At 50.4% G+C, this 17,846-nt stretch overlaps 1 protein-coding gene across 1 annotated transcript; it reads left to right on the plus strand.

Annotated features, from left to right (window-relative positions):
* Window positions 1-6,778: 6,778 nt before the first annotated feature.
* ALDH1B1 (aldehyde dehydrogenase 1 family member B1) lies at window positions 6,779-9,906 on the plus strand. The gene is given in 8 exon segments (XM_065908175.1): window positions 6,779-6,798; window positions 7,501-7,952; window positions 7,955-7,984; window positions 7,987-8,029; window positions 8,031-8,289; window positions 8,292-8,412; window positions 8,415-8,696; window positions 8,699-9,906. Coding segments are annotated over 7 exon segments (1,341 nt in total). The 5' UTR covers window positions 6,779-6,798; window positions 7,501-7,789; the 3' UTR covers window positions 9,142-9,906.
* Window positions 9,907-17,846: the final 7,940 nt, after the last annotated feature.

The following is a 17,846-nucleotide window of genomic DNA, read 5'->3' on the forward strand; positions in this document are numbered from 1 at the left end:
TCATTGGAAAAGACCCTGATGCTTGAGGGGTTGGGGGCAGGAGGAGAAAGGGACAATGGAGGATGAGATGGTTGGATGGCATCATTGACTCAATGGACATGGGTTTGGATGGACTCTGGGAGTTGGTGATGGACAGGGAGGCCTGGCATGCTGCAATTCATGGGGTCACAAAGAGTTGGACACGACTGAGCAACTGAACTGAACTGAACTGATGGAACTGGATGCCAAGATCTTAGTTTTCTGAATGTTGAGCTTTAAGCCAACTTTTTCACTCTCCTCTTTCACTTTCATCAAGAGGCTCTTCAGTTCTTCACAGGAAAGGCAGGAGAGGGGGTGCTGTTTTTAAAAGAAAGGAATGCTGGGCAGGCAAAAGAAATGATGTCCACCATAATTACAGTGTGTCTACACAACAGAATACTGTCGGCCACCTGACTTGCTCCAGCTAGGCCAGCGGCCATAAACCCAAATGTTTACAAGGACTATCAATGAGTAAATCAATGTTAGTTTTCCATTTGTTAGCTGTAACACATTATTACAAATTTAGTATCTCAAAAGCAACACAAACTTTATCTTACTGTTCTGGGGACTCAGAAGTCTGAAATGAGTATAACTGTGCAAAATCAAGGTGTTGGCAGACCCTTCTGGAGACACGAGGGGGAAACTGTTCCCTTTTCTTTCCAAGCTGCTTGAATTCTTTGGCTTGTGGTTGCATCCCTCCAACCTCTGCTTCCATCATCACATCTTCTCTGATGTTGACATCCCCGTCTGTCTTTGATGAGGACCCTTGTGATTACACTGGAGCCCCCATATAACCCAGGATCACCTCCCTACCTCCCAATCCTCCCTACCTCAGCATTCTTAACTGCAGGCGCCCAGGGCTGCCACGTCTCCCATCCCACATCGGTTGCATGCTTGTGTGGGAGGGAGTGAGCAAGGAAGTCAGGCAGGTGAGAGGGACAGAGTTTGCGGGAAAGACTTAGGACTGGCCTGGTTTGGCAACATTCAGATTTAGTTCATGGACACAGCGTGTAAATTTAGTAGAGTGTGGAGGATCACTTAGGAGAAAAAGTGGGGGTATATTTTGGTTTGCTTTTACACGCACCTTTATTTTTAAACTTCCATTCCCCGCAACTCTCTCGGGGTCTTGACCGGGTCTTCCATCTTCAGTTCAATGCTGAGAAGAGAGGCACCTGCTACGCTCAGCATAGAGTCAATGTTCAGGGCAGCTGACATGTCTTTTTGTTTGAAATCTGTTCATTATCTCTAAGCCTGGAATCTTCTTGAGTAACTTCCTAGGCATCCAAGGCTTTAAAACCTTGAAGGAAAGAAAACAGCTTCTCTTCCCCCATCAGGGCAGTGTAAACACATCCCTGGATGACATTCCTTGCTGACAATGACCTGACTGTGGCTTGTGTTATCTCATCATTTCCCTTCAATTCTTTTAGTCCAAAAACTCACAGGAGCTCCAGGCTCAATATTCATCTAAAAGGCCTGGATATTTTTTGTTAATTAAAAAGCTGAATCTAAAATATTCCTACTGCAAAAGTTATCTGTTCATTTTACCCTGAGTTATTGCACATTCATCCTTCTCTCCAAATTATAAATGTCAAGCATTGTGGAAATTTTTTTGTTTTTTTAATTTTTGCACATTTTTACAAATGCCTTTCAGCAGGACCGACTACTTTGGTGACTTCCGATGCCAGCCACAGTTTATGAAATGTAAGGGGTGGACCTGCTGAATGGAATCTAGGTGCAGATAAAACATTCCTTCAATAAGTCTCTTTATGAAAACCATCCATGATGGAGTCAGAATCTCAAAGACCACTTAGGCTGATGCTTCCTAAATATAGTTGTGTGTCAGAAGCGTATGGGAAACTTAAAAAATTCCTGGGTTGCAGCCAACATCTAATAATTTAGAATCTCTTAAAGGTAAACCCAGGGAGATTATAAAGTTTTTTGCTGTTATTTTTTTATTATGGTCCCCAGGCAATTCTGATGCACAACTAAGTTTGGGAACCACCTGTCTAGTTCAATCCTTATTTGGTATTCTCCTCTACAGAATTTTGCCAAGTGGTTTTATTACCCTTTTTTTCTTCTCCAGTGATGAGGGGCTCACTACCTTTCAAGGCAGCTCCTCCCACCCCACCTTGGCCAGCTCTACTTTGTCACGAGGTTCTTCCTCTGCCCCAGATAACTTACCCTCACGGGTCTGGCTCCATCTTCTAGGACCCCTCAGACTATGTCTGCTTTTGCCCTTTGGAGATTTGGAGGGTGCAAGTCCTGCTCCTTGAGCTTTAAGGGGTGGACACTCCCAGTTTCTTCAGCTGCTTCTCACAGGACACAGCCTTCAACCTCTCCCCAGGGGGCCACTTCTTGTTTGCTACTAGCCTCTCACACCTACCACAGCTTTCCAAGCAGTCTGACCATATGGAGACTGATACTTGCTTTGTCATGGACTCACTGCCTCTATCAGTGAAGCCTGTTAATGACTGACCAAATAATCCTTGAGTCAGTCCACCGTGGAGTGAGTGCCATGTCAAATGCCCAAAGGGTGCTAGGCTGGCCAAGCCTACAAGGGGAGGCAGAAGGGTTTTTGCAAGGGGCCACATGGTTGTTGGGAAAACATGAACATAGATGTGGCAAGACACAAGATATAATGCTTTTAGTGAAGAACCAAATTTTGCAGCAAGGACTGTGAACATCCTAAGGATGACATGGTATAAAGAGATTTCACAGAGATGTAGCTTAAGGAAAGAATTATGTGAATGTGGTTCAAACAAGAAAATGTGAAGACTCTATAAACGTGGAGAGGTTGAGATTTAATACAGATATTGGGTGTTGGCAAAAATTGCTGAACTGGCTGGAGGGAGGGAGAATCAGGGAGTACTTGACCTTCAGGACTGACTGCCAGAATGAGATGGATGTGGCCTACCAGCCTTGTCACTAAACAACCTCGTAGCTTTCCAACCTCTCCAACAAGCAGGAGGGTGTGGCGGAGATGAAGTGATTGACAGATCCAAGTTTAGGATTTAGTGTCCTTTATGGGGCTTCCCCAGTGGCTCAGTGGTAAAGAATTCACCTGCAATGCAGGAGCCACAGGAAATGCAGGTTTGATCCCCCGGTCCAGAAAATCCCGTGGAGGAGGGCATGGCAATCCACTACAGTATCTTTGCCTGGAGAATCCCGTGTACAAAGGGGCCTGGGGGTCTACAGTCCATGGGGTCGCAAAGAGTTGGACACAACTGAAGTGACTTAACATGCGTGGCATCCTTTACAGCAACAACAAAATGGAACCAATTTAAATGTCCGTCAACAATCCACCCTGCTATGGAAATCTACACCACACTGGAGAGGATGATGTTGTTTTTAATTAATTGTCCCTTGGTGGCTTAGTGGTAAAGAATCTGCCTGCAATACAGGCGACACAGAAGATACAGGTTTGATCCCTGGGTCAGGAAGATCCCCTGGAGAAGGAACGGCAACCCACTCCAGTATTTTTGCCTTCATTAGTGACGTGAGAAAAAGTTCATTTTTTTAAACATTTTTTTTTAAGGTAGCTAAAGAGAGGTCATCATAAAATTCATATTGGACACTGCTTTTAAAAGAATTTTTGAAAAATGCAGAGGGAAAAATATCAGCAAAGTGAATGGCAAATTTTGAATGGCAAATCCTTGATTGAAGAAGGATGTTTTCTTCTTGTATACCGTTCTGCGTTTTCCAAGCTTTCTACTTTGTGCATATGTTCTTCACGTACTTAAGAAAAATGAAGCTTTTAAAAACACAAATATAAAATCAACTGGGAGAAAGAGAAATGAGAGTGGAAGACAAACGAGTCAAGGGAAAAAACGAGAGAGCTGGAATAGACAGAAGAGGTTAAGGAGCGGTTCAAACGATGGCAACCTAGCAGGGCGCATCGTGTGCGAGGGAGAAAGGAAAAATGCAATCGGAGTCCAGTCTCCCCCTTTCCTGTGACCTGGGAAGTCCGGCCCACTCCGCGTCTGGACTCGAGAGGAGAGCGCGTGCGTGGTGTGGGGTACCCTAACCCTAACCCTAACCCTAACCGGAGGAGGGACGGGCGTGGAGGCGTGACGCTGGGACGCGGGGAAGCTGCAGCGCTCCCCGACCTCGGGCTCCGGGTCCCAGAAGGCCCGGCGGGAGGAGCCTGGGCCGCGGGGCGCGAGGTCGGCGGCTCCCCAGGCGGAGGCGGCGCCTCACTGGCCGCTGAGCCCGTGGACCGCTCGGAGGCGGGGCTCGCGGCGAGCGTCCCAGCGGAGGCCCGGCTAGACCGGGAGAGTCGAGTCGGAACCCGCGCGCGAGCGCGAGCCGCGGTCTGCCGGGGGTGAGTGGCGCCCTCCCGGCCCCTCCTCGCCCCGTCCCCAGGCCCCGGGGCAGGCCGCGGCTCCCATCCCCGCGGTGGAGCCTTCCTCTTCGGGTCTCGGCTTCCCCACGTGGGGCGGCCTTTCTGCCCGGCGCGCCCTGTAGGAAGCTCTTCACGTTTCCCACCGCTCCTCCCGCACCCGGGTCCCGGGTCGGCGCCCGATCCGGCCTGGACACTCACACCCTCGAAGCCTTCCGGGTAGCTGGACCTCGTCGCTCCTGTCCGCCGGGCCTACTGCAGCAGAGCGCCGCTGACTTCATCGGGTGTCAGGACACACACCCCCCTCCCCGCTTAGGGGTGAAGCGGGGCCACCTGGTTCTGGATGACCCCAAAGGTCCGGTCCTTGACTGCTGAGCCGCTTCAGTCGTGTCCGACTCAGCGACCCCATGGACCGCAGCCCACCAGGCTCCCCGGTCCCTGGGATTCTCCAGGCAAGAACAGTGGAGTGGGGTGCCATTGCCTTCTCCAATGCAGGAAAGTGAAAAGTGAAAGTGAAGTCGCTCAGTCTTGTAACGACTCAGCGACCCCATGGACGGCAGCCCACCAGGCTCCCCGGTCCCTGGGATTCTCCAGGCAAGAGCACTGGAGTGGGGTGCCATTGCCTTCTCCGACCTTGGAAGGGGTCACTAAATCAGGCACCTGTAAGAAATTGTCCGTAATAGGGAGGAAACGCGAAACTAGGGCTGTGGGATCCAGGCTGAGACTCCTGTTCTTATTTGCCCTGTTTCTTCGGTGAATCCCAGAACCTCTGATCCCCAGCGTTCTTCCGGAACGGAGGTTATCATATGCCCAAATCCCCTCGGGGCTGTGGCCGCTTGGGGAGTTGACTGCTGAGAAGACGGGCCAGCGAACTGTGAAGCTTGGTGCGCTGTGAGCTGTTCTTTCCCCATGGAGGTGGAGGCACCGGTGCACACCCCACACAGGCCTCTGGAGCGGCAGCAGCCTTGGCTGGACGGGAAAGCAGACTCTTCAGCCTTGGTCTGTGAACACCCCTCCCTCCTGTTTAGCCCCTCCGCCCCACCCCAAGGATTGGTCACCTCCCATCCCCCTTATCTTGGCCTCCCCTAGGACTAGTCCCTCTTTAGACACAGGCCTGTTGGACCCAAGGCTGCTTCTGTCCCAGCATGGGGCAGAGTCCTGAGTGGACCTGCATCCACCCCTGACGGTCTGCTGGCTCAGTGTCTTTCCGAGGGATGGCTTCCTGGGCACATTGATTTGTGTGGGGACAGGGATCTCGCTCAGCTGGTAAAGAATCCGCCGGCAGTGTGGGAAACCTGGGTTCAATCCCTGGGTTGGAAGATCCCCTGGAGAAGAGAATGGCTACCCACGCCGATGTTTTGACTTGGAGAATTCCATGGACTGTATAGTCCATGGGGGTCACAAAGAGTCAGACACAACTGAGTGACTTTCACAGGGATCTGATTGGAGCCTCATTTTCCTGGATGAGTTCTTTCCTCATCTCCCTCCCCAGTGGCAGAGAGTGGGGGGTGCTGGGGTAGGGGAGGTGCAATTCATTTTGGGGGCTGGTGAGGTGAGGCTTAAGTGAGCCAGCGAAAGTGGAGGGATTGATGTCCCAGCTGGACAGTAACTGCTTCAGCGAATCTAGGAAATTTATATACTATTTAAATTTCATTGAACAAATTTTATAGACTGTTTAAATGTTGTGTGTGTGTATGTGTGTTAGGTTGCTTCCGCCATGTCCAACTCTTTGTGACCCTTGGACTGCAGCCCGCCAGGCTCCTCTATCCATGGGATTCTCCCGGCAACGAAACTGGAGTTGGCTGCCATGTTCTCCTCCAGGGGACTCTTCCGGACCCAGGGATTGAACCCTAGTCTCTTATGTCTCCTGTTTTGGCAGGCGGTTCTTTACCTCTAGAGCCTCCTGGGAAGCCCTTAAATGTTATAGTTGTCATTGTAATGAAATCGACACTGTTTTCAGAGTTGTAGGCCAAAGTATACAGAGCCTTCTTTCCGGCCGCCGGACTCAGCGCACTCCCGGGAAAGCTGAAGCAGTGCCTGAAGGGCTGAGCCGGGCTGGTGTCTGAGGCTGCCAAGCTCTGATGACCTGGGTGGTTGTGCCAGGCTTTTTATACGCACAACCCCATTCAGTGTAGCCCCATGGGGCATTTCCCATGGGGGGAAACAGAGGCACAGCGTGAAGTGAAGCCAGCTCCTCTCTCAGAGAACAGCTCTGGCTCTGAGCCCCTCTGGTTTTTGCTCCACCCTTAGGTCAATCAAACGGCCTCCGTGGCTATGTTGATGTTTCCTTGGTCTCTCATTTAATAACTACCGACGGAGCAGCTACTCTGTAGCCAGCACAATTCGAGGCATCAAAAACATAGCAGTGAATGAAACAGGAAAAAAAAATCCCTGCCCTCACTGAGCTGACATTTTATTGGGGAGAGGCAGACAATAAACAGGTAAGCATATACATATACTATTTGGTATGTCAGATGGGGGAAAATAGAGCACAGTATGAAGGAGAGATAGTCCTGGGGCTGAGGAAGGTGGCAGTTTTATAAAGGGTGGTTAGGGAAGACCTTGGGCTTCTCTGTATAGCTCAGCTGGTCAAGAATCTGCCTGCATTGCAAGAGATCCTGGTTCAATTCCTGGGCCGGGAAGATCCCCTGGAGAAGGGATAGGCTACCCACTCCAGTATTCTTGGGCTTTCCTAATGAGTCAGACGGCAAAGAATCTGCCTGCAATGGGGGAGACCTGGGTTCGATTCCTGGGTTGGGAAGATCCCCTGGAGGAGGGCATGGCAACCCACTCCAGTATTCTTGCTTGGAGAATCCCCATGGGCAGAGGAGCCTGGGGGCTATAGTCCACAGGTCACAAGAGTCAGACACAGCTGAATGACTAAGCCCAGCAGAGCACAGGGAAGACCTTACTGACATTTGAGCCAAGACCCGAAGAGGTGAAGGAGTGAGCCAGAGGCTAGATGGGACACCGCAGACTCGGACCAAAGTGTTCTTCAGGGCTTTTGTAGCCCTGTGGACCTGTGTTTTCAGAGGGGACACCCCGTTATGCTAGAACCTTGGAACATCTTAGCTGGTGGGCCTTTGGGGGCCCCTTGTTCATTCTGTCTGTTCACCCTGGCCTCACCCTGTGCCTCTCTTGAGTACTCAGCACGCTGCGCTTCCTGGTGGCCCAGCTGCTTGCCCTGCACCGCCCCGCCACCCGGTACTTCTCAGCAGCAGCCCTTCCCAGCCCCACCCCGAACCCAGACATCCGATACAGCCAGCTGTTCACCGCAATGAGTGGCATGATGCAGTCAGCAAGACTTTCCCAGCAGTCAGTCCTGCCACAGCGGAGGTCATCAGTCACGTGGCTGAAGGGGACTGGGCTGACGTGGATCTGGCAGTGAAGGCAGCCTGTGCATCCTTCCGACTGGGGTCTCCATGGCGCCGGATGGATGCCTCGGAGCGAGGCCAGCTGCTGAACTGCCTGGCCGACCTAGTGGAGAGGGGTCGTGTCTACTTGGCCTCACTGGAGACCCTGGACAATGGGAAGCCTTTCCAAGAGTCTTATGTCTTGGACCTGGATGAGGTCATCAGGGTGTACCAGGACTTTGCTTGGCTGACAAGTGGCACGGCAAGACCATCCCATGGATGGCGAGCATTTCTGCTTCGCCCAGCATGGGTCTGTTGGCATGTGGCCAGATAACCCCATGGAACTTCCCCTCGGTCATGCAGGGCTGGAAGCTCGCCCCGGCACTTGCCACGGGCAACACTGTGGTCATGAAGCTGGCAGAGCAGACACCCCTTTCTGCCCTGTATTTGGCCTCCCTCATCAAGGAGGCGGGCTTTCCCCCCGGGGTGGTGAACATCATCACAGGCTATGGCCCAACAGCAGGAGCAGCCATCGCCCACCACATGGATATGGACAGAGTTGCCTTCACTGGCTCCACCGAGGTGAGGTGGGCCACCTGATCCAGAAGGCAGCCGGTGATTCCAGCCTCAAGAGAGTCACCCTGGAGCTGGGCGGGAAGAGCCCGAGCGTCGTGTTGGCTGATGCCGACATGGACCATGCCGTGGGCAGGGCCACGAGGCCCTAGTCTTCAACACGGGCCAGCGCTGCGGTGCGGGTTCCCGGACCTTCATTGAAGAATCCATCTATGATGAGTTTCTGGAGAGAACCGTGGAGAAAGCTAAGCAGAGGAGAGTCGGGAACGCACTTGAGCTGGACACCCAACAGGGGCCCCAGGTGGACAGGGAACAGTTTGAACGAGTCCTGGGCTATATCCAGCTTGGCCAGAAGGAGGGGGCAAAACTTCTCTGTGGTGGGGAGCGTTTCGGAGAACAAGGTTTCTTCATCAAGACACCGTCTTTGGTGGCGTGCAAGGTGACAGGAGGATCTCCAGGGAGGAGACCTTCCGGCCCGTGCAGCCACCGTTTAAGTTAAAGAAGACCGAGGAGGTGATTGGGAGGGCCAACAGCACCAGGTGTGGCTCGGCTGCTGGCGTGTTTACCCAGGATCTGGACAAAGCCATGTGCTTCACGCAGGCACTCCAAGCTGGAGCAGTGTGGGTAAACGCCTACAACATTGTCCCCTGCCTCACGCCATTCGGAGGGTTTAGGAATCTGGCAACCGGGGGGTGGGGGGAGCCGGGGGAAGATGGGCTTAAGGCCTACACAGAGGTGAAGACGGTCACCATCAAGGTTCCTCAGGAGAACTCAGAAGAACAGCTACCAGCGACACCCAGCTCTAGGCCAAGGATGCCATCACAGCCACCTACCAGTGGTTGCCAAACATTTGTTTAGCCATGGACTCCCTTTGTTTCTGCCAGATGAACTCTTAGGGGGAACCGCAACAAAGAAGGCAATTAAAATGAAAGCTGCTGTAGTTAAAGCTGGGATGGGGGCTGGACTCGGAGTGGACTCGGGTGGACTCCGATCCACCTGCACCCCAGCCCCCTTGGTGGGCCTGTGTTACTTCCAAGAAACCTTAGGAGTCTCTGAAAGACAGATAAAAAATCCCTGATCCAGACCATGGCTCTTAGTTCTTCCTGCTTGTCCAAGGACTTCCCAGTGACTTAATTGATGTCTTAGTGGGTAGATTCTCCCAGGTATTTGGAAGTCATTAGGAGTTTTAAACTCAACCCTGTAAGCTTGGTCCCATTCTCCAGTGACATACCCTAAAAATCAATGAAGCTTTTCTTCTTCTAAGTACCAGTTGCTGGCTGGCTTACTTGCTTGCATTACTTCATTTTGCTACTGATTTTCCTCAATTTGAAAGAGGGTGGACAGAAAATGCATATATATAACCATTCCTTTAAAATAATTTCAGACAGCCCTAAAGTCGATCAACTAATGAGTGGATAAACAAAATGTTTCCATGGGATGTCTCTTAAACTGTTCAGCTTAAAAAGGAAGGAAATACTGACACATGCTACAATATTGATGAACCTTGAAACCATTATTCTAAGTGAAAGAAATCAGACCTATAAGATCACATGTTGCATGATTCCATTTATAGGAAATATCCAGAATAAGCAAGTCCATAAGACAGAAAGTATATTAGTGGTTTCTAGGGTCCAGGGGTTGGGGTGGGGAGGGAACGGAGATAAGTGTTAATGGGTATAGGATTTATTTTGGGGAAGTTTGAAATGTTCTGGAATTAGTGATGATGGTTGCACAACTTTGTGAATATACTAAAATGCACTGAATTATATACTTTAAAAGAGTTAATTCATTCGTTAAAAATGAAAATAAGCTCACACATTCTGTTTGCAAATCAATTTGGATCAATAGTCTCTTGCTGATGAATATTTTACAGAGTCTTAGGGATGGAAGGGACCCCAATTAGTTAATAGTTCCCTGCATAATATTTCTAGTTTTGATTTTGTTTTCTCTCACCTGGGTGACAAAGTGCAACTTTAAGACCTACAGGTGAAAGTGCTGGCTTCTGCCTAGAGCGAATCTATTCGAGGTCTCATTTTAAGGCTTCCCCTGACAATGTCCCTCCAACTCTCACCAAAACACACCAGCCCTCAAGTCAAACTCAACATCAAGGCCATCCTGACATGCTGGGGTTTGAGGAATTTCAGACCTGAGAGTTCAGTATGTTTGTTGTTAGTCTCACAACTCCATTCCCCAACTGATGGGGGTGAGTCAAAGTCAGCTAGAGCGTGACACAGAAGCAATGCTGATCCCCTCTCTCCTTGTCTTCCATCTTTCTAGACCATGCTGCCCATGGCTCACCATACTTTTAGGTCCACTCAGCCTTGTGAATGCACCCTCATCATCTCTTTAATACCCCATGTCTCACCTAGGCATCAAGATGATTTTGTTCAGTATCTTACCTTGGAGTTGGCCTGAAACTGCTTCCTATGGATTCAGTGTCTGTTTTGTCCCCTCATCTCTGCTTCCTGGGGTCCCCTTTTTCCATTTGACTAAGGCTGGAGTGACTCTTACTGCCCCCTGAGGTGCACCTTTTGCCTGTTTCTCTTGGAGGCTGTTGACACTTTGTACAATAGTGAAAGTTTCCTGTGAAGTAGGGCATGAGTGCTTGGGTGGCTGGGTTGGTGGGGCCCCCAATCAGTAATGTGCAACATCTCAATAAGTTAAAAGATCCATCCCTCACTTGCTTCTCAATACTTCTAAACCAAAGAGGAGTCTGGTAGAGGGCATCCCAGTGCAGAGTGGGACTGGGAAAGGATAATCTTCTAGGTCCCTCGTGAGTGTGTGCTAAGTTGCTTCAGTCATGTCGGGCTCTTGGCGACCCTATGGACTGTAGCCCCTCACTTCACTGTGAAATTCTGAGAGTGAGGAGTCACATAGGTCAGATTCCCAATCAGCGTGGCTTCTGCAGGCTCTCAGCACTCATCACCATTGCTCTGAATGCAGACAGGTGTGAGCAGGGAGGTTGAACCAGGCATCACTGCCAAATGTAGACTCTGCCTGCGTGACTTCACTTGGTCATAAACACTGCAGTTCCGGGACATCCACCCACTCAAAACACTTAAAACAAGGGCTTTGTCGACCACTATGCCTTATGTGCTTTTGAAGTCTTACCATAATCCTATCAAGTAGGCAGTAGGGTTACCCCTTTTATCTGATCAGGAAACGGAAGCTGAGAAATTTTGTAGGCAACTCATTTAGAATCATTTTCCCATGTGCCTATGCTATGAGTCAGAAGGGAGTTGTGATACTGTCAGTTATAATAATAAATATATATTCAGTCTTCATCCATTTCTGGCACAGCTCCTAAAACCTTTGGAATTACCTATGTGATCAGGGTGACAAAGTTGTCTTTACTTTGTAATTAAAAAAAATTTTTTTATTGGGGTGTAGTTGCTTTAGTGTTGTGCTAGTTTCTGCTTACAATGAAGTGAATCAACTATACGTACACATGTATACCCTCCCTCTTGGACCTCCCACCCAGCATCTTCCCCTCAGCTGAGCTTCCCACACGATACAGGAGGTTCCCCTTAGCTATCTGCTTCACAACTGGCAGTGCACGTACGTCAGTTCCCACTTCCCAGTTCACCCCACCTTCCTCCCCCCGTGTCCACGGGTCCATTCTCTATGTCTGCATCTCTATTGCCCTGCAAATAGGTTCATCTGGCCCATTTTTCTAGATTCCAGATATATGTGCTAATATATGATACTTGTTTTATTCTGATTTAATTCTATATGACAGACTCTATGTCCATCCATATCTCTACGAACGACCCAATCTCTGACCTTTTCATGACTGATGATCTTCCATGGTATATGTGTACCGCGTCAAGATCCATCCATCCGTCGATGGACATGTAGGCTGCTTCCACATCCTGGCTATTGTAAACAGTGCTACTATGAACTTTGAGGTGGTTGTGTCTTTTTGAATGATGGTTTTCTCAGGGTATATGCCCCGGAGTGGGATTGCTGGTATCTTTTGTTATGTTAATGAAGTGACTTCCTGGGCCTTAAGCATGAGAGCTGATTGCCAGAACCAACCTTGGAAGCAGAGGTCTCGGGCTTTCAGTCCCACCCCATGACCTCTCAGGAGGGGAGAAGGGCTGGAGGTTGCATCAATTGCCAATGGCCAATGATTTAATCAACCATGTCTGTCCCAAAGCCTCCACAGAACCCCAAAGGACTGGCTTCAGGAAGCTTTGGTGAACACGTGGGACTCCAGGGAGAGAGGGGAGCTTGGAGAGAATGTGGAAGCTCCGTGCCCTGTCCCCGCGCATCTTGCCCGGCTGACTTCCTGAGTTACATTCTCTTATAAATAAACTGGAGCCCTAGTAAGTAAAATGCTTCCTGAATTCCATGCTCTAGCAAATTAATTGAACCCAAGGAAAGAGGGGTTCATGCGAATCTCCAATCCACGCTTGTCAGTCAGAAGTACAGGTGACAACCTGGACTTGTGACTGGCATCTGAAGTGCGGGGTGTGTGGGGTGGGGAGACGTCCAGTAGGACTGACCCTTGAAAGGGATCTGTCCCCACCTCTGGGTAGAGAGGGTCACAACTGAGCTGAATTCTACTCCCTGCTGGTGTCTGAGAATTGCTTGTTGGCGTGGGCAACCCCCCTTCTGAGTAACACAGACGTTAGAGTTGGGTCCAGGACATAGGGGAGGGGGAGACACACTCAGAATACATCCAATGAAACGCCAAAGTCTGCAGAGCCCACAGCCGTGCCAAACAGCCCCAAACGCCCAGCTTCCTTGCTGGGGCCATCAGGGCTGCTGCTCCATCACCCAGGCAGAGTCCAGGCCGGTTAAGAACGTGTTTGGGTTGGTTGTATCACGGGTATGAGCCTGACCTCTGGTGGCTACTTTGTTAATTCATTTGAAGGCTGCATAATTACGGGAACACTTCATGTTGTCCTCACCGCGGCACACCTCACATAGCACCTCCCCGCAGGTGTGCACGGTGGTGAGAGGCTTTCTTACAAAGATGCTTTTAGAGTTAATCCTCTTCGGGGCTGTTCACGCCTACCTTCCAACCTTGCTTATGCTGTTTCTCCTTCCTCCCTCTCCACAGTCACCCCATGGTCTTGGAGCCCTGCTGGGGACCCAGCTGCTGGGGGGACCATCCTGGGGGGACCCTCCTCCTCCAGGGTGCGTTCTCTGACCATCTCAATCAAGCCATCTCTGGCCTCTCTGAGCTCGTAGCACCCATCACACCTTGAGTCTTGCCTTGTGGTAGCTGTTTGTTGGCGTGTATATAATGAAGTGGGTCTGATTTTCTGTCCCATTGTGTCTCCCATAGACCTCCAGCATGTCTGAGCTCGCTCCCTGCATCCTCACCACCAGGCACACAGCCCTCAGTAGCCCCTACCAAGTGGACGGTGCACACCCGTTCCCACATGGGGCCTTCAGGGCGGCAGCCCAGGGCAGTGATGCCGGCCTCCCGGATGAGGAGATGAAGGCCCCTACAGTAGAGGGAAGCGCCCCAGGCCCACAGACCATGGCAGGGCTTGACCTTGGTTCTGGGTCTTTCAGCGTCAAAGCTGATGCCCATTCTTCCTGAGGAACGAGTGGGGCACCTTCAGAAGCAAGACAGACCCAGCTCTCTGAGCCAGGCTGCGACTCTGGGGGCGTGAGCAACAGTGGACCCCTCAGTGCTGAGCAGCGCCTGGTCCCCGTAGGAGCTCTGCCGATGTGTGTGCTGGGGGGATGCACCAGAGGAGGCGAGAGGCCTCTGTTCCCCACCCCACCCCACTCCCGAGTATTGACACTAATGACCTTTACTCTCCCCCCGACATCCAGCCATTCCCTAACATCATGGGGGAGATCAGGATAAGGAAGAGACAGCCACAATGAAGGGAGACACAGGGACCGTCAGGCTGAACTCAGAGGCAGCCCTGACCGCAGCGGCGTGCATGCCCCAGGGGAGAGGTGCTGACTTGAGGTGAGCGTGGGCAAGTGCATGCAGTTCTGAATTCACTGTCAGCTGCAGACACCGGGGCACTTTCGTTTCCCTTAATTAAATAAAGTATCATATAATAATGATTCTCTGATTTAATGTTCAAGGGGCTCTGTTGAAGGCTGGGGATGAGGAAATTCATTAGAGGGAGACTGTTCACTGTCAACTGATTTGCTCACTCTTATTAATTTTTTTGCATCATGCATCTCTAGGGGAGAGGGGAAGGCAATTTTTTAGACAGGATTCGTTTCACCCTAAAACTTGAAGAAAAAAATTCATTTTGACTTAAAAAAGAAAACCACCTTTTTTTGTTTAAGATGGAAAGTGAATACCTTTGGGATTGAACACTAGCTGTTTGAGATCTTCCTCAAGCCCAGTTATAACCCAGCTGATAACAGAAGACTGAGATTCGGGCCCACTTCTTACAGCATAATTCCAACCTCTTCTGATGACACTTAGGGACGTGGCCAAAAACCTACCTGCCACTCGAGCTCTCAGCCAGCGCTGGTCCCTGTTCCCCATGCACAAACTCCATTGCCCTTCTCCACCCTCTTCCTTTTGCGTGCTCCTTGCCTAGCCTGGAGTCTCCCACACTCACTTCAAGCTCAGATGGCACCTCTTCCAGGAAGCGTTCCTTGATGTCCCCCTACGGGGATCACAAAGCAGACACCTTGTGCTGTGTGGCAGGATGGCAGCCTTGTCCCACTCACCCCCACTTGAGTCTCACCTGAATGCAAGGCCCAGGTCGCACACACCTTCATATTGCCAGCGTTTGCACTCTTCTGTTCTCTGGAGAATGCTATTCTGTGTGCATGTGGGAGGTAACAGAAGGCAAACCTAAGTGAATGAGTTAAACAGTGAAAAGTGAAAGGGCTAGTAGCTCAGCTGTGTCTGACTCTTTGCAATCCCGTGGACTGTAGCCCGCCAGGCTCCTCTGTCCCTGGAATTCTCCAGGCAAGAAGAGTGGCGTGTGTTGCCATTCCCTTCTCCAGGGATCTTCTCAATCCAGGGACTGAACCTGGGTCTCCCACATTGCAGGCAGATTCTTTACCATCTGAGCCTTATACAGTGGGAGACACCAGTTCAGAGGCAGTGAGAAAGTTCTGTCTGGCAGTAGATGATGAGTGAGGGCTTGTGAAGAATCGCACGCAAGATAACCAGGCAGGACTGTAACCAGAGCCCAGATGTGAAAGGTAAGGAGGATTCTGATGAAAGCAGCTGATGTGGGAAAGCAGAAAAAAAAGGGGGAGGGTATGATACACAAGGAATGATGGAGAAGTATCAGTGGGATCTGGACCCACCTACAGCAGTTCCAAGCACACAGACCACAAAGCCTGTCCCTGAAAACAGTCATTTTTGGGTGCGGGGGTTATGTGACATCATCACATGTATCAAAATAGGGCAGAACACAAAGGCTCCGAGGGAGTCGTTTCTGAATGGTAACTCACGGCACATACCTGTTTAGCCTCGGACAGGTCCTGGGCTCTCACAGTGGAAAGTGATTAGGTAGGAACAATCATATTAATCTACGCTTTTGGTTTTGGTGGAGACCTCACACAGTGTAACATCATTTCTTTCCGTACATCATTGCAATGCTGAACCCAGCCTCCCGCAGCCTTGCTGCTGGCCCTGTCACCCCAGGGCCCCATCCGGCCTGCTCTCTGGGTCCACATCCCACTCTCACGGGGCAAAGTTGAGGTGATTCAACTGATTTTGCTGAACGCGCTTCTCAGCAAATGCATGATACTGTTCTCCAAAGCCACAGTCCCCTTCTCCTCTGACACAGTTTCACTAAGTGTCTTCCCAAGCCATCTCCCAATCACTCAGACCCCAGAGGAATTTACCACCGACTTGGACTCAGAGTCACTGTCACGGCGGGCGGCGCGGCGTGCTGCGTAGGGAGGGGACGTGAGCCGGTCCCCCGGCAGGCCCAGCCTCCAACAGACAGGCACAGTTTTCCGTTTGCGATCAGTTTCAGTGCTGACTTTATTCAAAGAAGGGGTTCCAACGTTTTAAAGTTTGAAAACCACTGACCTAGTTTCACTCCCTTCTTATTCACATGAGGAAACTGAGGTCCAGAAAGTGAAATGGACTTGCTCAGGGTCACCCAGCAAGATAGGGACGCATTCCCAAATGGACCTCATGTTTCTGGAGTCCCGGGACAGTCTGCTGCTGTGTACGTTAGGGTGATGCCACCCCAACATTTCAGATGTGGAATAGCCAGGCTTTAAAGGAAGAAAATGCAATTTCAAAAAGACTCCAAAATGCAATGCTCAAAGTGAGCGTCATGAGAGTGTTGGTTTAAAAGTTGAGACAGACCTTGAGGAGAATCCCTGAAACCCATGGAACTGGCGGCATCTTCCTTCCCACAGTTACAAATTGTTCTGAGAAGTAGCACCATGAGTGGAAAGGGTGCCAAAGAGGACCAGGCGCCCTCAGCTCCGGTCCCCCTCCGAGGCTTCCAGACCTCAGGCAAGCAGGGTGCCCTCAGAGCTGGGTTTCTTCATCTGTAACGGGGCAGGGACATTAATGAGCATCCTGCCTGCCATCCCAGAGGAGGGAAGTGACCCCAGACAGAGAAGGGTTTCATGAAATTTAACAACTAGCCACATGTGCGATCCCAATTCTGATTTTAAAGAATTTTACTCGTCACCCAGGGGATCTATTTCTTTAGCCAGATATTAAATACTCCGCTTCTTTCAAGCAACTTTTGTTTCTGAGTGACTTCAGAATATCTCTAAGTAAAATATACTCTCAGTTCAGTTCAGTCGCTCAGTTGTGTCCGACTCTTTGTGACACCATGAATCTCAACACTCCAGGCCTCCCTGTCCATCACCAACTCCCGGAGTCTACCCAAACCCATATCCATCGAGTCGGTGATGCCATCCAGCCATCTCATCCTCTGTCGTCCCCTTCTCCTCCTGCCCCCAATCCTAATATACTCTACTACACTCTGATTCTACAGCCCAGAAAGAGCAGTTGACTCCTTTTTTAACAATCTGATGTCCGAAAGCCAGGTTCCCACTGCCTGCTTGGTTAGAGAATGCTCGGCTTGTTAATAAGTGGATATCCTAGTCCCCATGTACCCAGCCTCTGAGACTGGTTAAGTGTTCCATCTGGGACTAAACCTCTTTAAAACGGGAAAACAGCAGGAATAGATAAGCTATAGCCAGCTCTCCACACCCTCCTGTGAAGCAGGGCATTTGTCTTTGAGGGAATATTGTTTGTTGAAGAAGGCTAAGACTACACTTCTCATATTTTTTCTGTAGGAACTTCCTACTCCAGGGTGCCAGTGTTTGAAAGGACATAGGTTACATACAGTCCAAATAGCACATTCACAGCTGAAGAGACCAAGGCCCAGAGAGGGAGGGACCTATTCAGATCACAGAGCAAGTTAGAGGTCAGGCAGAGGACAGCAAGACCCTCCCCCTCCTCCTAAAACACACGCTGTCTGTCACAGAGCTCTGCTAATCAACCACAGACAAATGAGGCAGTCACAGGTGACACAAGCTTCGGTCCAGCCCTGCAGAATTACATGGACTTACATGCGGCCTTCCCTTGGAGGGAGAAGCTAAAAAAGAATTCTCACAGAGCTGTTCATTTCAAAAGT

The sequence above is a fragment of the Muntiacus reevesi genome, chromosome 17 (assembly GCF_963930625.1).
Source record: "Muntiacus reevesi chromosome 17, mMunRee1.1, whole genome shotgun sequence".
In the NCBI taxonomy this organism is placed as follows: Eukaryota; Metazoa; Chordata; class Mammalia; order Artiodactyla; family Cervidae; genus Muntiacus; species Muntiacus reevesi.